The sequence below is a fragment of the Ixodes scapularis genome, unplaced genomic scaffold, assembly GCF_016920785.2.
Source record: "Ixodes scapularis isolate PalLabHiFi unplaced genomic scaffold, ASM1692078v2 PGA_scaffold9__187_contigs__length_104089568, whole genome shotgun sequence".
Taxonomy (NCBI): domain Eukaryota; kingdom Metazoa; phylum Arthropoda; class Arachnida; order Ixodida; family Ixodidae; genus Ixodes; species Ixodes scapularis.
Genome location: NW_024609884.1, coordinates 72466684 through 72494274, shown reverse-complemented (window position 1 = coordinate 72494274; position 27591 = coordinate 72466684). Strand labels below are relative to the sequence as shown.

At 44.0% G+C, this 27591-nt stretch overlaps 1 protein-coding gene across 2 annotated transcripts in view; it reads right to left on the bottom strand.

Annotated features, from left to right (window-relative positions):
* Positions 1-5138: 5138 nt before the first annotated feature.
* Positions 5139-27591, bottom strand: part of LOC8035993 (Fanconi anemia group I protein) — a 76343-nt gene continuing 53890 nt past the window's right edge. Inside the window, exons 19-32 of one of the 2 annotated variants that reach the window (XM_040216834.3) lie at positions 27406-27527; positions 27153-27332; positions 26922-27086; positions 26671-26816; positions 26494-26561; positions 21259-21430; positions 20753-20880; positions 20490-20661; positions 20065-20240; positions 19876-19992; positions 19607-19666; positions 15196-15291; positions 15029-15136; positions 5139-5385 (exon numbers count right to left, since the gene is read on the bottom strand). In XM_040216834.3, the coding sequence (XP_040072768.2) occupies positions 5263-5385; positions 15029-15136; positions 15196-15291; positions 19607-19666; positions 19876-19992; positions 20065-20240; positions 20490-20661; positions 20753-20880; positions 21259-21430; positions 26494-26561; positions 26671-26816; positions 26922-27086; positions 27153-27332; positions 27406-27527 (1833 nt within the window). In that variant the 3' untranslated portion in view covers positions 5139-5262. Of the gene's footprint in view, positions 5386-15028; positions 15137-15195; positions 15292-19606; positions 19667-19875; positions 20241-20489; positions 20662-20752; positions 20881-21258; positions 21431-26493; positions 26562-26670; positions 26817-26921; positions 27087-27152; positions 27333-27405; positions 27528-27591 lie in introns of both variants that reach the window. The other variant, XM_040503285.2, reaches the window with a different exon arrangement.

The following is a 27591-nucleotide window of genomic DNA, read 5'->3' as shown; positions in this document are numbered from 1 at the left end:
GTGTGAATGAGCGGTAAGGGCGGAAGGTCGCGATGCACCCTTCGATATATTGGGCTAGCCAATAATAACATGCACAAAAAAGTCGACGAACGCCATTAGTACGTTTTGTTTTTTGAGCACTGCTTGATTGGTCCTATCAGCTCGTAGCGTGGGCTGTACTGTGACTTTAGTTACAGACGCGGGAAGAAATATAAAGGAAATGCATGAGTTTGTTCTATAATTTCGAATTAACGGAATGGTGCTGCAAGAAAATGTATGCACATGGTGTTCAGACATTATCATTCACATACTATACATATTTGTGATGGCGTGCATGCAGCACTGGCTAAATTTCTCTCCTACAGTGCAAACCAGTGTCGGCGCTCCTCAAAGGCAGACTATAAACACGAACGTCAAATATATGTAGGGTGTGCATTTTCCGGTTTTAACCGAAAAACACCGATAAACATCCGTCGGTGACGAACATATAAAATCGGTTAAAACCGAAAAACACCGGTGGTTGGATATTTTCGCCCTGGTTAAAACCGAAAAACACCGGTCGTTGCTAGTTTCCGACCTAGCGAAACCCTTTCCCCGTAGAGGTTCGTCAAACGTGTTATCTCGTGGATCCTGCTTTCTTGCAGTGTTTATACATGGCTTGCAGGTGGCGTCAGTCAGCCCTCCTTTCTGGGGGTCAAAAGCGTCTAGTGAACGCAGTGGAAGCTAAGCTCTCATACGCCTTTCCCCCATTGTGTCTCCCATGGCTCCCTTTTGGGGAAAAATTAACGCAGTGGAGGGTAGGCTCTCACGTGCCTTTTCCTCATTGTGTCTGGCCAAGTGATGTCGGTGCAAGCCGTGTATTCAGAGGTTGCTGTGGTTCCTGGAAGAGAATGCCAACGTCCGTGTCGTACAAGAGCGTGCGTTTTCATAATTGCGGGTTGCGAACCGCAAGGAACGTGCTGCCATGACGGCAGCACGTTCCTTGCGTGCAGATGCAAGCAAGAAAGTATGCTTGCATCTACTATAATAACCAAGTGTGAGAAATAGTTGCTTCCTAGAGAAGAAGTGTAAGAACTATGTGAACAAAATTGGAACTCTCTGTCTGTGATCAATCGCTTTTTTTTCACCGATAATCACCGATTTTAGCCTCGTCGTGAGACGTTCCACCGAAATACATCGGTGTTTTGAAACTAAATAAACACCGAAAAACATCCGCCGATTTTTCTCACAAATAAACACCGGAAAGTACACACCCTAAATATATGGTTCTTGCTTGGACTGACGAAAAGCCTACCAGGCTCGAAACGCATCTGCAGATCACTTTTTTGGCGACCGTGGACGACCATCTCCTATAAGGGCAAATATTTTGTGAATATATATATATATACAACGGACGATTTAATATTCGACGTTTCGGCCGGAGTCCGGCCTTCGTCAGGAAGGCCGGACTCCGGCCTGACGTCGAAGATTTATTGTCCGTTGTTGCTGTTTTCACTAAGGGTTCTTTTCTTCTTCTATACCCACGCCTTCGGCCCCCCGCCACCATGCTCGTTGTATATGTGTATATATATATATATATATATATATATATATATATATATATATATATATATATATATATGTATGATGACGTGTTATATGGTACGTTTATCTTCTCGTATTGATTATATAAAATATTATATAGACTTTGATATATGCACTTGTATATTATTTTTATCGTATACTTTTCCCTTCAGCTTGGCTCAGCTACAGGCATGCAATGTGTTTTGAATTGAATACTGTACCTAAATGTTAAAATGGTAAGCGTTTCATATCTTAATCAACAAAACATTTTTCACTCTATGTTCACTTTGCAGCGAGTGAAAAGAAATGACTAAAACGCCAAAAAACAAGCAAACTATATCTCAAAATTTGCTTGGGACCACTTGGTCCGGATCCCAGCCGACTTGATACATCTCCAAGCATTCGTCGTCTTTGCGGTCGCAATTTTCTCTCTGCGAACATCCGCAAACCGCTTATAAGCTTTTTTATTTAATCTCTAGATTTTATACTGGTTTTGAAGTGGGGGAAACAGAACCGTTACAATAGTAATAGAAATGCAAGGTGATGGTACTTTTTCATGGGGTGTTCGGATACTATTGCCGTTTTACAAAGAGTAATTGAAAAACATGGATATACACGAGATCATGAGCCTTCCATCACTTACTGTAATCTCAATTATGTTCTAGCTCTTGGATATCCAATACACGTCGCCCCCTGTGGACGGACAAAGGAGCCGGTCCGGCCCAGCCAAGATGTCTCCGGCCGTGTGACACTCCGGGCTAAGTACTAGCGCCGTAGGAGTGGGGTTTTCGGCTACTCCTGCAGCCTTGGTGCTTACCCCGGGGGCGTCACGTTGCAGCGCTTCACCCACCGGACTCGCCGCCGCGGGCTGTGCCCGGCAATAAAATCACCCGTCGACTGGTGTCCTCGTGTGAGCATTGCTCGACCCGCGCTTGCCTGCGCATCACGCATTGAGCGGGCGTCGCCGTCCCGTTCGAAAGGACTCGTCGTCCACGCTACCTCTCCATAACGTCACCACACTAGGATGGCGTCAGCTGACTGTCCTCATCGACCGGAGACGTCAAGCCCGGCCTGACGCTGACGAAGCATTCCTGTCCAGTTTGTGTCAGTGCTCGATCTCGTCGTGAGGACGACGTCGGGAGGCGAAGGCTTTCCGATAGAAACACTCAAGCAGCGCCGAAAGTGGCTGAGCGCGTTGTGCACAGTGCATGCTCAGAGTGAGCCGACACTTATCGTCTGTCGAGTACTAAGGTAGTGAATTGGGCAAGTTGGTAAACGTTATACGTGACAAAAACGCCCCCCCCCCCCCCCTTTAAAAAAAGAAAAAAAAGAAAACGAAGTGAAGAAGCAGACACGAAACGAAAACTAACCGCTTCGTCCTGTCGTTACAGTGTACGAGAATATGTACCAGAGTGTTTGGACCGGCGTGGCTCGGCAATGGGACCTTGTGAGGCTGCTCGTGTAGACATCAATCACGGCGCTGCAGTCGACAGGGCAGCAGAAAGTCCCTGCAGCGAGCACGTGCAGCCGTGCGTGCTCGTACACAACCACCACCATACCGACCCTACTGCCGATGCGCCAGTGTCGACACCCATCGCGATCAACACCACACTTTACGCGAGCCGCTCCGGTCCCAACACTGTCCTGTATTCTAGTACAGTCGTTCTCAACCATCGATGTTTCGCGGACCCCTAGTGGATCACGAAAATAATGACGAAAACAATCCCTGGAGAGGGGGAACAAGAGGGACAAATGACAAACACAAATCTCCAAACACAGCTAGGCGACTGGTGCGCGACCGAAAAAATCCGCCTGGTCCGGGTACCGAACCCGGGAGATTTGCGTTTGTCCCTCTTGTTCCCCTTCTCCAGGGATTATTTTCGTCATTCTTGTCCAGCTCGCTTGCACCTTTGCATTTAATTGCATTATAATCTTACCCTTGTGGATTGGTGGAGATGATGGAGGACCCTAGGGTGCCTACATGTTTCCGCTCCGGAGCGGCGGGAACATGTAGGCACCCTAGAGGACCCCGTTAGTGGTGAAGGAGGGGGGGGGGGGGGGGGGGGGTAAGGGCTAGTGTGAAGTAGACCTCTCTTATTGACATACACACGAGAAAATTAGCCCGAAAACTGAAACATTTCTTCTCGACCTGAGAAAAGACAACTTTTATCGCCGGGCATGACTGATAAAGCAGGCAGGGCTTTACAGAGCCCCATTTGAGAACCACTGTTCTAGTACACTGCACTGTTGTGTCCGTTTCTTCGTCTTCGCCGTTTGAGCTGTCTTCATCACGCCTGTCAAGATTACCTTGATGGTTGCGAACGCACGTTGTTGGAGCGTTCTGAAAGTTCGCCGTTTACGCGTGCTCTCAGGGGAACGAAACGGGGGAATTCTTATATACTGTTAATTTGGAGTATTGAATTGGCGAGTTTTAGAATAGCGCGCCTAAAAGCTTCACATATGCAAAGAAATAGCGCCGTCTAGGATGCAATAAAAAGGGATAGGGGGAGGCACCCCCTGTTTCCCCCCCCCCCCCCCCCCCCCTTTATTTCTGGGATTTGGGGGTTTATGAACTAGCCCATACGCCCCGGCATTCTAAAACAATGCTGGAACCAATTACTACGTCTGCATTGCTGTCGCAAACGGTGGCAAAATGTTATTACGCCACACACACACACACACAAAAAAAAAAAAAAAAGAAGGCCCCCCTTTCAAAAGAGCCTTGCCCCCTTGAAAAAAAGTTCTGCGCATGCCCATGTACGCGCCAATCCAAAACGAGGTTTGGGTTCAGCGCATGCACAGTGGCGGCGACTCTATTTCTTACGGAAAGGTTAATAAAAGGTGGTAATCATTCAGATGCTTGTTCAATCCACTTTCTGGGTCAACAGACTCTTAGTAGACCGTATCCTAGGGCTACACTTTGCTAGCGCCAACTCGGGCCGTTACTTCGGAGATTGAGCCCGCGCCCGCTGGGCCCGTTTTTCGCAGCGTACGATCTACCAACTCTCGATTTGCTCCCGGAAGCAGCAACAGATTCGACAACGGCCAGAGCACAACTTCATGCGGCAGAGGTGAAGAGAGCGTGCGTGTACAGCTTTGAGTAGCGCTCAAGGTGCGCGAGCGCACGGACGTCCACAGCTCCGACGAGTGCCACTAAATAAGCTACGTTTCAGAGTAACGACACTTGGCCAAATTGTGTCTTAAATCATGGTTGCCAGTTATCTGAAATCACAGGAAATGCTTTTCCGCCCTTTTTCAATTCGCGACAGAGCAAAGCGAAATTACATGACCTTCCTAACACCGAATCTAGTGCTGAGGAAATCGCACTTTTGAATCATGACGATCGGCAGTTGTGTCTGCCCTGCATACGAACCAAAATGGTGGCGCCCACAATCGAGGAACGGAGTGCCGATGATACTCTAAGCGCAGTTCATTTAGTGGCTTTAGCACCGACTTCAATGCTGCAGAAAGTTAGCTTCAAGACGAGCCAGCACCCAAGAAGAGCGCATTTCAGAGCCACGTGCTTGCGCAGCCTCTCACACAACGCTGCGCGGAGGCGATTTCGTGTATTTGCACGCAGTGGAGAGGCAACTTGGTCAGCGCAGGTGCTTAATTTATTAGAATCACGAGTCATTTCCCGCGTTTTAAACACATAAAAAATACAAAAAACAAGCAAACAAAAAAACAATAGCGTGGCGTTCGAAGCTCTAGCCGTCGAGGTCAACGTTGTCTTTTCCCACTGGCCACCGCTTTCCTGGACCGCTTGCGCTCGGGTTTCTTCGCGCACGACACAGGCGCCGAGCATCGCGCTGAAGGCTCCCCGCTGGCATCTCCGTCGTCGTCCTGCGTCCAAGACGCCCAATTGTTAAGTGCACCTCTTTCCACTCTGCTTTCTCAAACAACACATTTGGTACGTGGGTTCAATCTATATCACCATTTGCAAGGATTGCAGCGCCATCCGACGCACCGAAAGAAATGCTGGGAGCTGGCCTTTACTGTGCACAGCACGACCAACACCACGGCACGGTGACGACCTTGAACCTAAAGTCAAGGCCCGAGAACGCCTCTCGTGACGTCACGGTTGGAGGCGATCGCGTCGGGATGGGCACCTCGGCATAGTGCTGATGTGAAGGCACAGCGCGTCGATATACGTCGCAAAAACAACTGGTATTGTCTGGAAAGTCATCTCCAAATAACAGAAGAACTAGGGAACAAATATGATTACACGGGAAGCAATGGGACGCCGCGGAACAGCGCTGAAATGTAGGCATCGCGAGTGGATTTATCTTAGTAGCTACGAGTTCTTATTAGCACGGGCACGCTCTATTATCTAGAATGTTAGCTGTGCGAAACAATTAAGCTAGGAATGTGTACGGAGGGAAATTGTCAGGGCATAAAATGATTGAGGCGCAGCGTGAGAAAAGGCATGTACAGAACGACGCTTCGATGAAGATGGGTTTGTTTTTAAGCGAACCCCTTCAGTGGTATAAATATTGCCCCGAATGATACATGTTTTATAAACAATACTTCCCATGGAACGGCAAGACACCCGCAGTGGTGGAACTGACAAATGGTGATTTGGAGCAGCTCTTGTAGCAGGGAACAACGGGTTTTGGAGCAGAAATTCCCACTTTTGGAGCAGACAATCTTCAGCTTTCATGTCAAAAATTTTTATACAATTTTTTTAAAAGTTAGCCAATGAAAAATCTTCAGTTGTTGGAGTGTTGCGAGACTGTTTAAGGGATCATATTTACAGCGGACCTGGCCACTACAGATACTTATTTATTTATTTATTGAAGAATCACAGGCTGGTAATTTTCCAGTTTTCCAGATGTCCCAATTAACCTATTAGGGGCACCGATGGTGTCTTCGGTTTGTGTTTGACGTAAAAAATATGTTTTTGGCTACTTTGTAGGGCTTGTATCAGGGTGAGCTAATCGTCGCGAGTTCGACGTCAAACGGACACTTTTGTGTTAAATGTGTCTCTCGCTGCCCTCGCTCGTATTCAACCTGCTACTGTTCTTACAGCAGCTAACCAGGGTATATAGCTACTCTATCTGATCACGAGTTGCGCTACCTATTTGTACAATCAATGTGAGCACCGTTCGCACAGAAACCGGTAACTCTTCGTTAGAAATGTGCAAATAATGGATTTTGGGTTCAAAGCCAATTCAAAGTGAATAGTGGTTTTGGCCGAATGTTTTTTAATAAAATATTGAATAGCTGCTGCGCCTTTCTCCTTGCCTTTCACTACTGTTACACCACGCTTAAACAAAAATTCAGCAGAACTCGCAAAGGTTATTTTCAAGCTTCTAATTGCCCACTTATGAGCTCCGTTAAATTTAATCTAGCTATATTTATAGACTGTGGCCTCAGACAGTCGAGTGCTTACATTAGGAGGGCAAGTAAGTGACAGATTTGGCATAAAATTAAACCTATAAGTGCCTATAAGGAAGCCCCTCTCTACCTAATTGAGGAGATTTAAAAATTTCCTTGATTTTCTTAAATTCTGAATTTAAACAAAGCAAGTACAACTAGTGAACACAGGTTGTTAAAACATCGGTGTCTAACACACACCCTTGCATAAAAGCCAGATTTAAATTTGGAAGATTTTATTTAAATATAAATATCAACAATCATATATTTTTTTTTATCATTATTACACCAGGAGCGCGCGAGCGTTTTACCACTTTGAAGGTGTGTTTTTCGCCTAAGTGCGCGGCTGGTCGCGAGATCGCGGTGTCAGCTCCGCGGGTATTGCTTCTCCGCAGTGGATCGATGCTTGAGGTAAAGCGCACTCAAGGGGGCTAACCCGCCGAGATCAACATTTCGAAAAGTATGAACATTGCAGTTAATTTTAAAGCGAACATCAGATGGCGTATAATTTGAAACTAGTATTTGATAATTCGAATATTCGCGCAGCCGTACTCTTCGCACATAGTACTTAGGCATCCGCAAGATCAACAACTGTACTTTCTTAATTTTCGGTGGCATCGCCAAGAATGCCAAGTGCCAGACACTTTCAGTTTCCTTTTTGAGAACAGCTCCCTTTTGGCGCACACGTGGCACAAATTGTGCACAAATACAACCTTTGGAGCAGCATGTAGCAGGGTTCTCGTTCTGGCGCAGTTTGGTGCAAATGGCGCAGCAGTTCCACCCCTGCACCCAGTGCGGGACACGACAAACAAGTTCATAGTAACAATGTACTGCATACAAAACCAAAGGCTCACGAGAAGGAATGCGTGGAAAAGCAATTATGCATTTTTGATAAATTGTCTTATTTTCCAGCTAACAAAAAAACAACATAAAAGTTACTTTATTTGAGAGAATCAAAACGACAGTAAATGAAAGTAGGAAAATATTCTCTATGAAAATCGCTGATCTCTCTCCATATTAGATGTTTATTCTTTCCACTCAGTCACATGCTTTTATTTATCAGAGTATATAAACGGTTATATATTATTTAATCATTTATCTTCCAACAAACTATTTTTTAATTATCACCTTAGACAACGACCGATTGGTGCCTCTCGACATCGCACGACAGGCATCATATCGTTTGTTGAGAAAGCTCGCTGTGCAACTTCTGTGTTTATTCTTAAAGCTATATGTGATTTTTAATTGAATTCATAATGTAAACAAAAAAAAATTTTTTTCAACCTCTCCCCACATCGCCTCAGGTCGCTTTAGAGCTCGCACCAGTGCACGAGAAACAATGTGAAAGGAACCGATCTCACTAAGGGGATCCGGCGGTGTACTACAGAGATCTAGGTGCACGGGCATTTCAGTGTATGGACATTTCGATGCAAATAAGAATTCAGATATTGAAATAGTTGAACTCCCAGCATTATTTGTTATAGCAATGCGTAATGGCGAAATAAATTTATTTGTACGCGCTCACCGGCGTGTTGCCGTCTTCCCGTCGGTAATTGGGGAACAAGTGCCCAAGCTGTTTTGTCCCCGTGACATTACTACTAATGTAACGGTTTCCACACAACTTTCAACAGATGCTCCAGCACTTCCAGTTAGTTAAGGGCCGTAATTATTGACCTAAGTGTGGACAAAGAATTGCGAAGAAAAATAAACACGACTAAAACAAAACCGACACTATATTACTTATGTAAAACGAAATGTTACTATCAGCAAAACTTTAAACTAGTTACACTTGCGAAAAAAAAAAAAAAGTAACTGAGAAATGTTTTGAAAATGTTTTTCTGTTCCAGCGTTCGCTCTGCTTAAAGCTTCCTTTTTTTATATTGCGTGTAGCTTTTGCGTCGTAACTCTCTTTGTAAAACAATTCACAATGATACGACAGACATATAGCCCAATAAAGCTCAGAACTGAAATGAATACACAAATGTATACTGTGTTACATAACTTTAAATTGTTGCATCGCCATATTTCCAAGGGAAAACTTTATATGTGGAGTAAAGTTAATCAAATGTAGAAGCAGTGGCGTCACTGACGGGAGGGGGGGACCGCCCCGGGTGCAGCGCTCCGGGAGGTGTCGCCGCGGGTCACCACCCCGGCTGCAGCTGCCCCTAGTAACGCCACTGTGTAGAAGCAGCTCATTGTTTTAAAGCTAGTTTTTGTGCTTCCTTTAACAATAGCTGTTTAGCTAATTGCGACGGGAAGACGGCATGCTTGATTTATTATTTCTGGGTTCTGGACGATAATTAAGTAATAATATGTCTACCTAGGTTTTTTTGTTTTTACTTTCTTTTTTTTTTGTGACAACTGAAAGATCATTAGGATATCAAATGTATATATACCGAAATGTCCGGGCCTTGAAATGCCCATACATCAAAAAGTACGAGCTCCTTGAAAAGTCCGTGCACCGAAAAGTCTGCACCAAAACAGCCTAGACAGAAATATCCTAGACCTTTCACTAAACATGAAGGTTAGGATGAGCCGGTTGTTTATACAATACACTCGTTCAGGAAGAGATGTCGTCAGTCCGTTTCTGTTCTCTCTAAATGGGGGTACCTCACTACTGTAAAATACCGGGGGAGTGCCCACCACACCAGGCACGTAGCCAGGATTTTGTTTCGGGGGGGCCCGCCCATGACAAAATGCTGAATGAGGGGGAGGGGGGAGAGGAGGTCCCAACAACATGGAAGATTTCAGAGGGGGCCCGGGCCCCATGGGACTCCCCCTGGCTACGTGCCTGCACCACACTTTCACTGAGAACTGGGTTAACTTAAACATGGGTACTTGTCCTGTGTGTCATATCCTGTCGTTTCTGTCTTTGTGTTCTAGATATTTCTAAAGTTCAAGCTGATATAATTACATACACTTGTCCATGTTTAGGTTAACATGTCCAGCATATTCAATTAATTAATCAATTATTTAAAAAAGAGCAATTTTTAACGCAATTTCATTACTTTTTCAGTAGCGGATTACCACAAGTTACTAAATTTTTTTGTTATTTCAATTTTTTTTTTCAATATTTTAAGTATAATAATAAAATTAGGATTTTAGGGCCACATCACTGAAACAAAAGGGAGGGGGTGAGGGGCAGATAGACTGAAGTCAAAAGCTAGACAAGTCCTGGGAAAAAAAAAAAAAAGGAGAAGGCGGGGACAGGGAAACAGAGAGGGGGGGGGGGGGGGGGGGTGTTGACTCTGCTATCTCCGTAGCACGATAAAGGCCCGTTCACAGACTTGCGACCTCTTAGAACCGGGTGCCTTGGAACCTCTTAAAACGAGAGCACACTGGCGCCATCTATTGGGTAGCAGTGTAAACTTGGCGGCCCAGCATATTTTCTATTTCTCTCGCGCATTGTCCTTTCTTTCTTGGCTCGAAAAGCGTTTGTCAACGTTATAAATGAGCCTTTCTCACAGCTATTAGGCACATGTGACCTCGGAAATCCCGCAAAACCTTTGCCCCCTTGTAAAATGCAGTTCCAGGGTCACCACATAGATGGCGCCAGCATGCCAGTGTGTTCTCTCGTCCTAAGAAATTTTAAGAGGTTTCAACAGGTCTCGTCTCTCTTGGTCGTACTAGGTTGGAAGTGTGTGAACGGGCCTTAAATGAGGAGGGCCCCGACACACGGTCGCTTTTTCGCAGGAAAAGGAAGCCTTCGAGCATTGAGCACTGGATTCAAGGTGGGGTGAAGGGAAAAGAGAAATGGCTCATAAAAATGTCACATGGCACGAATCTACCAAACTGGAACTGTGGAGTGGGTTCGGCTGCATCTGCTGTGTTTTTCTGCAAAGATCATTATTGGAAAGTTTGTGCACTCTAGTCACAGCCCGCGCTCAGATTTTGGAAGCGCGACGTGAATAAAGACACAAGCAACACCCTAAAAAAAGCCCGAAGTTGAACTAATCGCTTTCTTTCACATCTTTTTCTTTAAACTAAAACAGTAGACACTGCAACTGTGTGTGCACCGAGGCCGGTGGGGCGTCAGACTCCCTTCTTTTGCTTGTTTGCGTTTTGTGCAGGGGATGAGTCGGAGTCGCTCTGAGAGGGGTTTTGCGGGACAAAAGGCCAGATGCTGTCCAGTTCTAAGAACAATTTGAGAGCCCCAGTGCCTTGCGACGCTTTTACGTGCAATTTTTCTTCGATTTTCTTGTTACACTGCAAACAAAGCATGTCGTTTTCTTCCTGTGATGGAGGCTCGAGGTTTCCAACTTTCTTGTCAAGTAGAGACGAACACCCAGAGCCCTAGTTCAACCTACAAGCGAAACAAGTGTCGTCTTGGAGAACGACTCACAAGTCACCACATCTGCTGATGAGTTTTCCGTGAACTCTTTCCGTTTCCCTTGCTTAGCTTTGTTTTATTGAAAAAACCTCGCATTCTCGTCGTCTTAGTAGGGTATAGCCTAAAGTCAAGTGTAGTCCTCGTGAAATCCTGCCTTTCTCTCAGCCCTCTTTTTCTCCTCGTGTTTACATAGATAAGTTTTATCTATATAAACTTTTCTTTTTCTGCTGTTAAATATGTTTTACTGAGATCCTGTCTCTAGCTTGCTGATCAACAGCTATAAAAAACGCAAGAGGTTCCAGCAGTGTGCATTCAGCATGTCTCTTCCACCATCACCATGTCGTTAGATCCTATGTTCAAGCTTCAAGGCACCCATTGGACTGGATTTAGAGTTTCAATGCCTACTCTGCTTCCCCCCAAAAAAAGGTGCTTTCACCTGCCAAGTCCACGAATTCTAACTTAGAAAAATTATGTAAAAGTAAGCCTTCTTTTTTTTTTCTTTGTGGAAACCAGTGTTTAAAAGAATTTAAAAAAGATTTTTCTGTGGTTGATAAGTTGGCGATTGCATAAGGCCCTCTTCAGACAGGGCAATTTCTCCCAGCAACTTGATGTCACAACACCAGCAACACGGGCCGCCCGCATTCACATGCAGCAACCAATTGCTGCAATTTGCCATCATTATCATTAAATTCTATTTTTCTCGCACTATTTAGACACACAGTTACATAATAAAAAATGTTTTTATGCATTTAAATGGCATTGAGAATGCTAATGCATCTTTCTGAAATGGTTTGTTTCTAAAAACAATATTTCAAACCAGAAGCAAGCTTTCAGTTGCCATCATCACCGGCACGGGGTATCACGTGAAAGTATTGCGTCCCTGACTGGCCTGCTGCCGCTTCCAAACGTCTTCGAATCCCTCAGGGTTGCTCGCTTGTTTTGAGCCAGACCCGATCTCAGCAATTCAAGTCGATCTAGGGAAAGCTAGGGAACAACCCGCCAGCAACCCCAAAATTGCAGAGAAAGTTGCACCGTCTGAAGCAAGCCTAACAGTTTTGCACTAGCAACATAGCCTTTGATTATTTTTCCGTCCATGTGTCTCCGCTGACATGCGGCATAAAGTATGTTTCGAACAGTTGCCCAGGGAGTTTGCGCAAATTTTATTTCCGTAAAAGGATATTAGTATCGGCAGTTCATAATGCTACTTCTAAGCATACCATGAGTAGTGCGATAGGAGCCATATGGGCCTGCAAAAACAATTCGGCAAAAATTTTTGATCTTCTAAAACATACTAGCCTATAAACTTTACAAAAATGGTTGTAGGGTTAGAAATACCGTGTGTAAATCAGTTTATTAAACACACCATGAAACGATTTTGGGCTTGAATATTGCTTACTGAATACTGCTTAGCGAGTCAAAACAGTTTAGCGCACGAGGAGTATAAACACGATTTCTGCTGTGATATTCAAAACACTAATACTCCATTCACACAATCATAAAGGTTCCTTTAGCTATAGGGTCCTTTATGGTCGGCGGCAAACCAGTTCCCAATACCCCGCGAGTGGCATGTGCTCACGACCCCAGGGCGCTGGCTTATTTGCCAATTGCAAAGGGACCTATTAGAGCGCAGATCTTAGGCACCTGTTTCTGCATATAGCGGCGTCACCATCGGCGTAACCGCCCCGCTAAATTTAGCAGGAAAGCGAATTGGTGTTGAGGTCATATGACGTCAATTTTCCCACTAAATCTAGCGGAGAAACTGAATCTGTTCATAGGGGACGTGGCACGAAGTCATGCGACGTCATTTTCCCCGCTAAATTTAGCGGGGAAAGTAATTGGTGTTGGAGGTCACGTGGTGTCAATTTTCCAGCTAAATTTAGCGGGAAACTGTGGAAGGAGGAGGGGGAGAGGAGGGGAGGGTATGGAGGAGGAGGGGCTTACCCTTCCCTCCTCCTCCTCCTCTTCCTCAAGAGCTACGCTCAAATTTTGCATTACAGAGATTTGTAAATGTCTTTCATTTTTGTTAAAAGTACTTTTATGCTGGCCATGTGAATGGGGTATGGGAGCACTATATTTGTATTCTCGCCTTCGCAATGATCCACAGTGTATACCGCTATGATCCGCAGTCTCCCACCTCCACAGTGTACCGTGATGATCCCCAGTGTCCACGCTTGCAAGCCAAAAATCAACTCTCAAATTCAATACGAGCATGAGTCACACAGACTGCGCTCGGTAACGATCAATTTATCACCAAATATTTGGGTTAGCGTTCGGGGCCAAATACCGCCGTGACGGAAATCATGGGGCAAATACTTGTGGACAGGTCGAACTGTCACGCTGCTATTGGTTTATTTTAGCTGTAGGGAAGACAAACATAAATTAGTTGCTGTTTATAGATTGTAAATAAGTTATTCTATGAGTGCATACAAGGATACTAAGCACAAATCACGTCTTTGCATGTCTTTCTTGAAGTAACTGATAAGTAATAGAGTAGAGTAACAAAGTAATTAATCAATTACTTTTTATAGCCAGTAATTTGTGATGGTAATCCATTAGTTTTATGGTCAAGTAATCATAATTAATTACTTTTTTCAAATATATGGCACAAGTCTGGTCACAACTGTGTAATATTTCAACTTTAAAACATGTATAGTCTGTAGACTAGACTGGAAAATACTGTAGTCCTTCAAACTTTTCAGAAGTCCTCCCCCCCCCCCCCCCCCCCAAGACACAGAGTTCTGTCAAAGAAGCATTTGTTTCCTTTTCTCCTCCTCACTGTGAACTGAGGTACACTCTGCGGCACTGCACTGCTAATGCGAACAAGCCATTGCCGGTTTTCTCTCAGTATTGAAGGACTGTCATCAAAACAACTATAGTGGTGGAAAGCGCTCAGCTGGGATGCTAGCTTGAGTGGTAAATTCTGATGACCGCCGGTACCCTTTCGGAGTAAAAAACAAAAAAGCGCGAAAGTTGTAACAGTCTTACGCAGTGTACAATTCATATTCTGCAAAGAAAAAAAAAACAAAAGCAGAGAAGAGGAGGAGAGGTCGGAGATGCCACCAGGCATGTATGCTTCACCATCTCCCAGATACTAAAAACACAGAGCTGGTGCAACAAAACAACCCTTTTGGAACAATTAGAGGAACCCAGAAGGGCTTCACTTTAAATGCACGAGCTAAGCAAAAAGAATGACTGGGAGGTCCTCTGGTTGTCCTGCCTCCAAAGCAAAAAAGAAAATTAGATGCTCATTGGTCAACGAGAGGTCGGTCTACCTCCGAGGTATGGTGCCACCAGCCTATGCTGGAGACGAGACATTTAGCCAGTGCAATACGACTGCTACCTTAAGAACTTTAATGTGCACCAAACAGTAATGAGTACACGAATGTGTGTCCACGATGTACTGGTGTTGCACAAACCTCTCAAGTGATTCATAAAGTCACTAGGCTCATGCTGGAAGCAAGACAACTGCAACTGCAAATTGCCACTCCAAAAAATTCTTACCTTGCCAGTAAGTTGCGAGTCAGCGCTCTGTTCTATCCGGTGTGTCTCTTCTCTTTTTGTCCTTTTGCGCTGTGTATTTGTCATTATGTATAACCAAAACCAACTAGCCCAACTTTCTACTTTATTGCCAGTAAGCATTTCTTGCCACATTAATTTGATACACACAATTTCACCACTGCTAAAGTGGCGAGTGCTCACTCGTCAGACTCGGATTTTGAACGTGGACTGTGATTTTTGGAAAGTACCAAGTGTGCAAACAGTGCAGTGAGAATGTCCTACCTCATTCTCGTCGGCCTCAGCCGATTCTTCAAGAAGGGCCTGAACGGTGGCAGAGTTGATGCGGAAGTCCCGTGCCGTGCTCATCTTGGCACCCTCCATGAGGTTGACCTGCAAAAGAGCTTGTCTCGTACGACTGCCTGCACAGAAAACCCAGACTTTCCAAATACCTTTGATTTCTTGACCAGTTGAATGAGCAGTCTTTCGTGCTGCTCAATCGCATAGATAAGGGAGGGAATGATGCTCAGCTCTTTGGCAACCACTGCCTGTCACAAAACATTAGAGAAATATTAAAAAATGCCAGCGCCTTGCATAAAAAACAATTGTGTTGTTTGAACGCTTATACAGCCTGAAGTTAGTCTGCCTCAACGGGCGACTGGCTACTAAAAAAAAGTAACATCTGCTATGCTGCCCAAGATTCTGGTATACTAAATATTAGGAGAGCTAACAAATATGCATATGCAGAGTGCAAGTTTGTCTCCTTCTTTTGCAGGGTTGCGGTGATGTCAAAACGGCAAGCTCTGATAGGCTCCGATTGAAGGATAGTGGGTAGCCCTCAAGGCAGCTTGCTTTGAGGCAGTCATGGGCATGTTATTGCTAAAATGTAGGTGTTACAATTATTCAGGCAATAAAAGTAACCCTGTTAAAGTTAGAAAATTGAAAGAGTAACGTGTTACAGTTACTTCGCTAAAGTAATGCCGTTACTTTGTGGTTACTTTACAAAAAAATAAAAAAACATACAAAACATTCAAAAGGAAACTTCCTTCATATGCCTTTAAATTAGCATAGATTTCTTATATAAGACTGTGTTGTTCACAATAGTGGATCTGATTATTTTGTGAAACTAAGATTTTCGTAATAATCAATATTAACATGTTTGTTTCTTCTTATTTCAATTTTTACCATAAATAGCTCCTTGAACAAGATCATAATTTAAGGCCGAATCCGAGTAAATCCACTACATGATAAAGAATTTAGAGTCTGTTCTTTGGCAAAATTACAGGCGACTTTAGTTTTTCAAAATTTTAACATAGCAGATAAATGGTTCATGAAGAACTCTAAAATAAGCGCAACCACCATAAGATATACATGCACACAACAGTACATGTCCAGATCTTGAGTATATCCAATCCGGGTGTTAGTTTACAATCGGTCAATTCAAATTTCTGATTAGAGTGGTAACTTGGGCGAGTTGGTGATGCATTATACAACAAAAAAAAAGTGTGAAAAATTAGTCGAAGGACGAACGAGAGGAATGCACACGCTGCCAAACGACTTTGGCAGCGATATTGCTTATATGTGTCCTTACGAAGCAAGATTGTAATCACATTGATAAGATTGGCGGTGTTTTGTGTTTTGGTGGTTCGAGGGTTTCATGTTTCTTTTTATTAAAATTCAGTTGTAAGTAAGCGCTTGTCGTGTGCATTCCTCTCACTTGTCCTTCGTTTAATTTTTTGCGCTTTTTTGTATTGTAATTTCTGATTTGTTTGACGAGGTGAAATCGGATGCAAGCAATAAAAATTGTGCAAATGTGAAGCCAATATTAATATAAGTCATACCTTGCAATCAGCTTTGTAGAAGTTTTCTTACGCCACTCCAATCCACTCGTCGGTCGAATAATTTTCTAAAGCGTGCGCACAATCTTTCATGAAACACGAAGCTTCCCCTGAAAACTTGGAAAGCAATGTTGCGGCAACATTCCCCCGTCAAAATAAGCACTGATCGAGGTACAAGCGACCACTGCGTGTAGAGTTCCAAACGGCTGTTGCGATCTTTTCTCTGCCACTCCCTAACCAGATCGAAAACGCTTGTGCTCCTCCATCTCACCACCCAAAATAGAAGAAACCAACCGGAAAGCCCACGACGTGAATATCTATAAATCAACTGATGCCAAGTGCCCCTGGTCCCGGCTAAGGGCGGTCTTTCGATTTCAAGAAAACACACAACCAAGCAGAACGACACAGATGTTTCGAGCAAATTCCGCTTGTCAAGTGTCAGGACCCGAGAAGGGACGAGAAGTGGGTGAGGGAAGCAGAGCCAATAACTGGGTTGTAAAAAAAAAAAAAAAAAAAAAGGAAGGGAGAGAAATTGGGCCAGAAGTCGAGATCCCACAAGAGTGCATCTGGGAGTTGGACGATTCAAATTAGAGAGGAAGGAAATGTATGCTTGGCGGCAGGAAGACGAGGTTTGGAAAATCGATTGTGCCGCAAGCCTGCGGGCGTTCGGGACGACAATCACCAAAAGCTGTCCTCTGCAAAAAGCATTAACTCCCTCCGCCGGACAGAGAAAAGAAAAACGCTTTAGACATGCCACGCTTTATTAAATCTGTGTATGCTGTGGGAGATGCGCCATACACGGCTAGTACAGACACAAATGTCCCCATCCTCCCAGTTGGTGGTACCAGCTTGGCCAAGTAGGGTCACCCAAGAATTTAGTTTCTTTTTGTTTTTATTTTTTTCCCTCCTTCTCCAGACGCTTTCTGCAGCAGTTTTTGCTGTGCCCTTCCCGTACCAGGACTAGAGACTCCCTCACGAGTTGCGAGACGATTTGGTGGTTGTGTTTGCAATATTTTTGCACATACCGTAATATCCCAAGTCATCGCCCACCCCCCTACCGCCTGAAATTCATTAAAAAAGTGGGGTGGGCCATGTCTCGGTGGGTGAGCACAAACACTTGAAAAAAAGCGGAAAAACCGCCTATTTCTCTCCGCGTATCTAGCGCTGATGCACAAGAGATACATCAAACTCAAAACTCGATTTAGTTTCATTGTTTTATAGAAAAGAATGCTCACGAAAGAATATTTTACTATAGCGAAGTCCGTTGCTTGCATACGCGCTAGAAACACCGCCGATCTGCATATAGCGCGAACGTTTGTTCCGTGAAAGAATGTCACCACTATGTTCTCCTAGTTAGTAAAAAAAAAAAAAAAAAGAAAAGTCTACAAGAAAATAGAAAAACCGACCAGGCGCAACGAGCGAGCGAGGGAGCGAGCGGACCAAAGAAGCGACCAAGAGCAATCCTGGGAAAGCGGGAAAGCCGGCAGTCGCGTTGGCAAATACTTTGGCGTCGGGCCAAGTCGGGCGCCTTGTCAATCACAAGCTCTTGCGCAACTTTCTTGTTTGGTGCGTACATACGTGCGTCCGTGCACGGCGGGCTATCAATGCACGGTTGGGACGCTCTGCAAACGTCTGTGTAGGGCGTTCCAGCAAAGCTTTATTTACGCGTTGGCTTTGCCTAAAATATTGCGCAACCGCGGTCGCGACGGGCGGGAAGAAGGAGCGGGTTCGCGGTGTTCTTACTTCGGCGGAGACAGACTTTGACTTAATACTCCGCAAACTCTTATTTTGTTATCTCCACGTTTTCTTTTCGCACGGATACACGACCACTTTGGGGTCGCTCACGGAGGAAATGCGTAAACAAAAAGAAGTGTCTTTCCCTCCTTCGTTTTACTTTGTCACGGAGGTCCTCCAACTGTAAGGTCCGCGGCCGCGGCCGCGTCATTCGGGTAGGATGAGTGTTCGCGGATCGCAGAGTCCGCGCTGGGGTATTTGAAGGGGTGGGCGATGACTCGGTGTTTTTTCGGAAATCGATATTGGCCCAAAAAATGGGGTGGGCGATGGCTCGGGGATGGGCGATGACTCGGGATATTACGTAAATCTGAGAAGTAACTGTAACAACGTTACATTTTACAGTCACTTTCGAAAATAAGTAACTCAATTACATTACAAGTTCTTTTCACTAAGCAGTAACGAGTTACAGAAAAAAGCAACTAGTTACCGGTAATGCGTTACTACAGTAAAACCTCGTTATAACAAAGTTGAAGGAGCGGTCGTAATTATTTCGTTATAACCATTAGTTTGTTATAGCCAATGTCCATTTCTTCCCACTATTAGTAAGCAAGGGGAATTAGGATTGCTTTGTTATATCGATTAGTTTGTTATATCCTATTTTGTTATAACAAGGTTTTACTGTAGTTACTACCCAATACTGCTTCGAGGTCTACCCACTATCCTTCAATCGGAGCTTATTAGAGGTTGCATTTTTATGTCACCACAACCCTTGAGAAAAAAAGCAGACAAACTTGAGCTCCATATAGATTGTAGTGTAGCTGTAAGAGCTTATAAATACAGCTAATTAATGCTGACACTTCATAAATGACTAAGCAGCTTATTAAAAAAAGCCGGGCTCCTCAAATGAGATTGTGAACAAAACTTTGAGATCACATGAATGAATAATACAACCCGTCTCTTACTAAGTGTGAAATATCAGCTTATGTTAGCAGATGACGAGACAGTGAACCCGCATTGGGACTGCACGCGGATGGTGGGTGCAGGACGATTTATTGCAAGTGCCATGATTAAAAGGCCGGTCTAGACGCTCCAGTGTCTAACCGAAGGATTTGCCTGTGATACAGAACACTAAGAATTAATTTTTTATTGACCAAAGTGGTCTCAATGATTTTTGGGAAAGAGCGTGCACATCTTGGTTGGAATGTGCACCTGCTTAGGTGCCTTCCAATTGCTTGCAAGTAGGACAAAGCAGTTTACACAGCCACCCATCAAAGCCAAAACTTCCCTTTACCTTCTGGATTTCATTCCGTCTTTGTTTCTTCATTTTCGGAGGTCCATCCGGCTCGGCACTCTGCAAAGGAATCATGTTATGGTAACATAAAAATATTACTTGATATAAGCAAATGAGTTAATGCCCCTCTTCTCTAAAATTATACCACTTAAATCACAGGAAGGTGCACAATGCTCTCAGCTTTATGAAAATCTCAAAGCAATATGCTATGGCAATGCCCACCCTTCCCAGATTATGTACCGAAACGCCTTAACCAAAGCATGCCTCACCTGCAGAAATGTGATCATAGCATATACTTGTGGTGTCAGTTCGGTAGCGGCCAGCTTGACGAGCTTCTCAAACTTATTGCAGAAGCCGCCCTGTTTAGAGCTATACAAACACAGGTACTGCAAAGACAGAGGCACAGACAATTGAAGCAAGAGCATGCCAAGAGGCATTCGAGCCAACTGCCAACCCACCAGTTTGCTGAGACCTGAGAGCGAGTTGTAGAGACGGGTGAGCTGCTTCATGACACCTTCCACGCACGGGCCGGGAGGCAGACGGCACTGCGTGAGCTCTACAAAAATGGCCACCAGATATCCCAGCTGCCTGCACAAGCCCACCTCTTCCACCTGCCGGTTCGACAGCTCGGCGCCTGTTAAGCAGCAGAGTGATCAGATCAATTTCAAGGCACTCAATGCAAGCTGCCACGCATGCGAGATCAGATAGCATTCTGCAAAGCAAATCTCTCAATTCTTTAAGCCCAAGGAAACACAAGTTACAATTATCAAATTAATCTAATTCCCTAAATTCTAGACAGACTTTTCATGAAACCACATGGAAGCTTTTTAGAGCTCGCTCTCATAATTCTGCATTCATCACGGCTAGATGCCGCTGCCATTACCTGTCCTCTCTTTTGCACGTGTCTCGAGGGTAATGTAGCACTTCATCACGCCTAGCAGCCAGTCTATGCGCTCTTGAATCTTGTGCAAGTGATCCAACAAAACTGTGGTCACCGCCCCCGCTGTTTTTGGGCTGATGACAGCATAAGTTTGTCTTCTACCCGGCTCCACATCCTGTAGCAGAGTCAAATCAAAAAGCAATTAAATACAAAGTTGTCACTGCAGACATTTGTGCCAGAGACTGGAAAGAGCCTACTAAGCTTGCCTCGTCAATGTCTCCGAGGTTGGAATAAACGCTGCCCGATATGTGCGCAAGGTTCCTCAGGCACTCAGCTGTCTGGTGGTTCACGGTGAGAAAAAACGACACCAGGCTACGCGAAACGACGGGATCACCTGAGGAAAGAAAAAAAATATTCTTTATAGCCCAACTTCAATGAAAAACAATTATTACAGTTTCTTTCTAAATCATAATCTGTGCACACTTATGACAGCGAGCATATATAAGGAGGTGAAAGTTGGCTCGTTCCGGCACTGAGTGCTTGGCACAATTACTGTGGCGTCATTTGACGACACTCCAAATTATGGTCCCGGTTATCCCCAGCTCGGGTGGTTACGAGTTGCTCGCTTGTCTGCATTTCAGTTGGGGCTTACGGGAACTCACCAAAGCATGCAGACAATATGAAACTGGCACACCAATGAAATCAAGTTGTCCAACAAGGACATTTGAGGACGAAAAATGTTACATCAAGTTGCAGAAACAGAAGCACTCACTGATACTTTGCTCCTTGCAGATCCCTTTCATCCAGTCTCGCAGTTCGGAAAATAAGTCAGAATCCAACTCGATAAAGTGGGACAATGCACTGCAGATGAGCATGATGGGGACTAGCTCTTTCAGTCTGGGGTTCTCATCTCCAGGCAAGGACAAAATGTCGTTGACCAAGCTCTGCAAATGTCGCACGAGATGTCAAATTATCTCGTGTCAGCTCTAAAGAGTGTGGTGAATTTTTAAACTGCATACAGAACTACCAACTCACTCAAGTAATCACGCCAGCAACAAGAGACTGCACGTAGTTCGAACATAGTAGACTTAATACTCATGACAAATCCAAGCAACTTGCAATCCCTGGATTACCTTAAAGAACTAAGCGACCTTCAAGTCATTCTGGCTACTTTCAAATTATCTCTCCAGAAGAAGAAACCCATTACCATTCCTATATCATGTTACCGCCAAGGTTGTAGGCTGCAAAGTCACTCTGGTTGCTTCCTTAATGTCGTGTAGACGGAGACGCTACACGCTGGCTGTTAAAACATGCATTGCGAAGCATGTTACAGGGTGGCACCTCTCGATCGTTCCGGCCCATGGGCATTTTTGGGTCGGTTGTACGAAAATGTATTAGGAATTTTTCCTTCAAAACTACCGTCCACCTCTGTGCTGTCAGTTTGTCTTTTCCTGACCACCCTGTAGCATTTTTACGCTTTTTAATATTAATGAAATTGTGAAGAATGGGTATGGGTACGCACCATTTATGGCAACCACATTAGCGTTAATTTGGCCATATTTCTCGCTTTATAACTTCAAAGCCACACAAATATTGCATTATGTTTTTGAAGAGTCCGTCAGTACATATTAAAAACGTGAATTTCGGAGAGTCTAAAGAATATTAAAGATAGTCTTTTTTTTTAAAAGGATTTTCAAAATAATGCATATTTAGTTAAATGCCCCTGTGTGAGCAATTCTTGTAAATTTCTCCCGCTAACCAGGACAATATTTCATGCACAGATGAACTATATACAGGGCAACACACTGGCAAGGTTTGAAGACCTTAGCTTTTATGTATAGAGAAAAAAATCTTTAATCCAGAGCGTTATTGCGCAATGTGCCGTATTTGCAATTTTTTCTCTCAAAATAACGACCCTAATAGTCGGTGGTTAATACTTTTTGTTAATCCTTCCTATGCCTAATTTATCAGTAAATATTTCTAGACCCATAGCCAGAACAGTTTTTTCGGGGAAGCCGCCCGAAATGCCAACATTGTGCTATATGCAAAACGTGCACATGACTGAGAGGGCGCTTACAAATGTTTTTTCACAGACTTTCTTTTTTTCCAAAACGAGGATTGGTTTTATTCTTGTGGGCATGGAGCCAGCAAAATATTTTTTTTTTTCATCAAAATTAAAAATGGTCGCCGGACATGGTCGTTCGAACTTACCTAAAAACGCCTACCATTTAAAAGCAAACCATTTGCCCCATGGTTTAACAATGCAATTAGAAAAATGAACAACAAAAAAAGTGTTTATTTAGATTAGCCAAAGTAAAAACATACCTTCTATGTGGCTACTGCAGTGATGTGATTGGCCTAAGCCGTTTTGGAGCAGCCAAAATAGTGTTTTGGCGCAGCAAAAGTGCCCTTTGGAGCAGCCAAAACAGTGTTTTGGAGCAGCAAAAGTGGCTTTTAGAGCAGCCAAAACAGTGTTTCGGAGCAGCAAAAAGTGGCTTTTGAAGCAGATTTTTTTTTTTTATAAAAATAAAAATATTTGTTTTAAGTGCTGGAAAAAGGAAGGGCACCTTGCTCGCCACAATAAACAAATTAGGGTCAAGTTAGATGACCTGGGAGTCGTTCAAGTTGTTAACTGAAATGCCAATGACACAACATATTTTGCAATGCTTCAGTTAAATGATACATATATATATATGTACCCGCTATAGATAAGAACCAAATTGCACATATTAAATTTATTTGAAAATGACCAGCTTAGCAGTAAATATGAAAGCATAAACTTTACTAGTTATATAATATAATAAATTGAAGCAGTATCCAACTGATGAAACACGTAACTACTGCAATGCAATACGAAACTGTACACATGAAAAAGGTGCAGTACGACTGGTGGGTGCTTTTCCTTTTGCTTGTTGAAACTTTCTGCAAGGCTGCTGCAAGCCTCGCTTAGCTTTCGGCAAGTAATGAATGTCCACTTTCAATGTCTCCAAAGAAACGTTGAGACATCCCACATGTGTACAGTGCTGTAGGCGTTGCCGAGCAATTCCAAAACGTCTCCCACCGTTTTACTAGTTCCCGACATGCCAGATTTTCGTCAGAAGCAAGCAAATGTAAAGCAATGGATTCAAGCGTCCCGGCTGGTACCTCTGTCGTGCAAACCATGTTCGCGTGCACGTGAGGGCAACTTCGGCAGCTTGCAGTTGCACGCGCTTCGTTATGCGAACGAAGACGGCTGTTCGATCGAAACCGAAACTCTGCCACTCCGCTCCGTCACCATCTGGTCCCCAAAATTGTATGCAAAATGTAACAGTCCAGCATAAAAAAAAAAACAGTCCAGCGGCGTGTGCTTGCCAGGCCAGTATGCGAGGCACAACCTAATTTAAAAGGTTAAAAAGCGCAAACAAAACAAGGACAATAAAGCCAATAAAAAAAAAAAAAAAGAACCTGAGCGCATCAATGCAAGACATCGCGAGTCAGGGTCAAAAAGTTCTTGGAGCGCTTTGTGCAACAACTGAACTTAAGATAAACAAGCGCACTGTGCGGGTTCAGCGTGCAGACATTGCCTTTTTTGCTCTAGCTGACTTGTCTTAAACTTTTTTTTTTGCGACAGACCTTTCACGTACCGGGGTCCCTCTTAAAAGAAATCCCACAGAGAGAAACCTAGGTAAACAGTACTTCGACACAACAGTCTTTGAGCTAGAGGGATTTTTGTAGTAGCGTTTAATTTAAACAAGGACAGGATTGCTGGTTACCCTGCAGCGGTCCTTACGTTTCATTTTAGAAAGCGCCATATCTGCAGCAATGTGTGGACGGGAACACCCGACGTGATAACCACGGCGAGTGGTAGGCAGGGACCAAAAATAGTTTTGCCACGGCCGTCTCTTTCAGAAGCGAGTGCTTCAGATCACAAGTAACTCCCAATGCTCAAAAACGTGGTTTCGTTTTACAACATGACGGCATGGCTGGTACCCGGCAAGCTACGAGCGTCGGGGCGTCCATATACGCTTGCATCTATCGTTAAAATATTTTCAACAGGATGCGAGACGAGACCCACGAGAGCGCGAAATGACGAACGGCGGGAAAAACTATGCGAGACCGGATGGGCGATTGATGCAGCATACTTTCTGTCGGGGGGGTCGCTTGCGCCACCTAGCTCAGGCATGCTCAATTACGGTACTCAGTTTAATTTCGGTTTTGAAAGGTGACCGAAATTGGTCCTTTGGCGCAGGCTTGGCGCAGATTACCCATATTTCGGCGAAATGTAGCAGGATGTAGCAGGGTTAGCCCCTTGGCGCAGTTTGGCGCAATTGGCGCAGCAATCACATCACTGCTACTGTATTATGAAGCAGAAAAACATTTTACAAATGTAGTTCGCCAAGCTAAGCAGAGCTTTTTTGGAACCACCCTACCAAGTATGCTTAAGAATAACTCCAAAAAGTTTTGGAAAACTATAAATCCTTCACCCGTAACATCAATCACCTTACATGGTAATTTCGATAAGCCCTTAAGTAACAGTGAATGTGCTAATATGCTGAATAATGCTTTCTGCTCCGTTTTTACGTAAGAGTGCAGCCTGACTCCTCCAACTACAACCAACACAGTTGTTCCTTAATGATAGCCAATAATAGTTAACTACAATAGCATAGACAATGTGATTAACAATATGAAGCTTTCATCAGCTGCTGGACCAGACAACATCAACTGCAAAATACGGAAAAACACAAAAGTGGTAAGCAGCATCATTCTCGCATTACTGTTCTCTCAATCACTCCAAACAGGCTACGTCCTTGTTCATGGAATTTAAGATAATTCCAACCCCCAAATCCAGTGACAGGTCTTCACCATATAATTACCGGCCTATATCTTTGACAAGCGTGTCATCAAAATTTTGGAACACATAATTTTCACCAACATTATAAATCACCTAGTGCGTAACAGTTTTATACATTCTTCACAACACAGTTTCCGTAGGAGTCTATCTTGTGAAACACAGCTAGCCCGATTCCTTCACGACCTACATGGTAATTTCGCCAACAACACACAGACAGACACTATTTTTCTCGATTTAGAAAAGGCGTTTGACAAGGACGTGCATCGCCGACTATGTCAAAACTTGCCCTGCTTAATCTAGAACCGTTCGTGTTATTCTGGACTAACAACTTGCTTTCCAACAGAAATCAGCTTGTCACTGTAAATAGCACCCCCTCTAACACCAGTCCCATTCTTTCTGGAGTCCCCCAAGGCACAGCGCTTGGCCCTCCTCTCTTTTTGATATACATTAATGATTTGCCGCTCCGAGTATCGAATAACATACGTCTCTTTGCCAAAGATTGTGTCTTATATTCCAAAATTAACAGTTACGATGACCAAGTAAAATTGCAGGCAAACCTTTCAGCTATAGAAAATTGGTACAGTAAATGGGAAATGTCCTAAATGTTTCAAAATGTAAACGTGTCTCCTTTCACAAACGCACCAATCCATTTACTTATAATTACTCCATCGGTAGTTCTGTCTTACAAGCAACTAGTACTTACAAATACCTAGGCATACACTTAAATAAAGACCTTTCATGGTCCATCCACATAAACAGTATAATTTGCACTGTTTATTACACTAATGCCCACCCCTTATGTAATACCCCATCTTCTGGGGGCCTTTGAGGAAAATAAAATAAAATAAATAAAAAGTGCAGTCAATTTACACACAAAGGCAAGAATATAGAAAGGGCTCCAATTTCAACATAGAAACTTGTCTATCTTGCGATATATGTGCATTCACAGGGATATATGTTTGTATGTATGTATAATCCACAATAAATGAGTACATAAATTACCCAGGCCTGCAAAACCAAGCATGTGATTGTGGGTGGGACACAGTTACAAGGGATAGGAATAGTGTTATTAGCCCTTTATCATTAATCCCTCAAAATACAAGCATGAAAAACTGAATGGTAATGCAGTGTATGTCAAAGGTCCCAACCTTTGAGGAGACAGTGGCTCAAACTTACCTTGTAAACACGAAACTGGCTCTCAATCAGCTGGCCCAGATTTGGTTGCTCCGACATGTTGGCCGCTTCTGCACAAGTCATACACGATAAGCTTCCCTTGCACAGGGCGTCTGCACGCGACCTCATAATGGATGAATAGAAGCTGCAGCCCGTGGTGCGAATGGTAACTTTTAATACCTAGGGTGGCTAGCAAAACGGGCAGGTGAGCCACTTGGTGCTGCTTCGTAACACTGCTGACAAGGTTCCCAAGACTTTCAATGCAGATCGCAGGAAGGGTAGCATCTGCTGACTTTGACTGCTGTTTGCACACCTGCAAAAACACCCTAAAAAAAAAAAAAAAAAAAAAAAAAAAGGGAAAAAAAAGGGTTGCAACGGTTAATTACTTTAAGCTTCCACTCTCGTGAAAAAATAGCTACAAAGGCACTTGCCTTGCAATCCTGAAGTGAGAACCAAGCAACCGGTCATGGTAAAGTGCCTCAAACGTGCCGGGGTTTTGAACTTTGACGAGTTCATTGCGTGCAGCTGTGACCATGTATTGCATAAAGGTGCCATTTTCCAAAAGTTCTGAAAGGCCTTCATACTCAGAGGCAGAGCTTGACAGAGGAAACAATGGAGGTATAACATCATTTCAACCATCAAGGCGCCATGCTGAGGCTTACCAAAAGAGGTTCTTCAAGAGGGCTTCCAGAAACTCTGCGCTGAGAAGTGAGGGAAGGCTTTTCTTCAGTGCTGCCGCCGGTGCTGTTTTGCCATCTTTCTTTTTGGAAGGATTCCGGAGCACTTGCTCCATGTTAGAACGCTGCGAGAACAGCTTGACAGCCACCTGGGCACTTGTGGCACTAAAATGCAAACAATAAAACTCAATTCTTCATTGTTAAGTTGTCCCCAAAGCCTCCTACCTGACCAACTTACCTCCAATTTGCACTCCACAAGGAATGCTCCATCAGCGCTTCGCAAACCCACATGATCTCCATGGCAAGGAGTCTGTTCTTTTGACCCACAGCACTTGTGGTGCTAAAGTCTGACATCTTGTCCTGAAACATTAGGTTGCAAACAAATAGAAAAATGTGAACATTGTCTGTGCCATAAATGCATGAG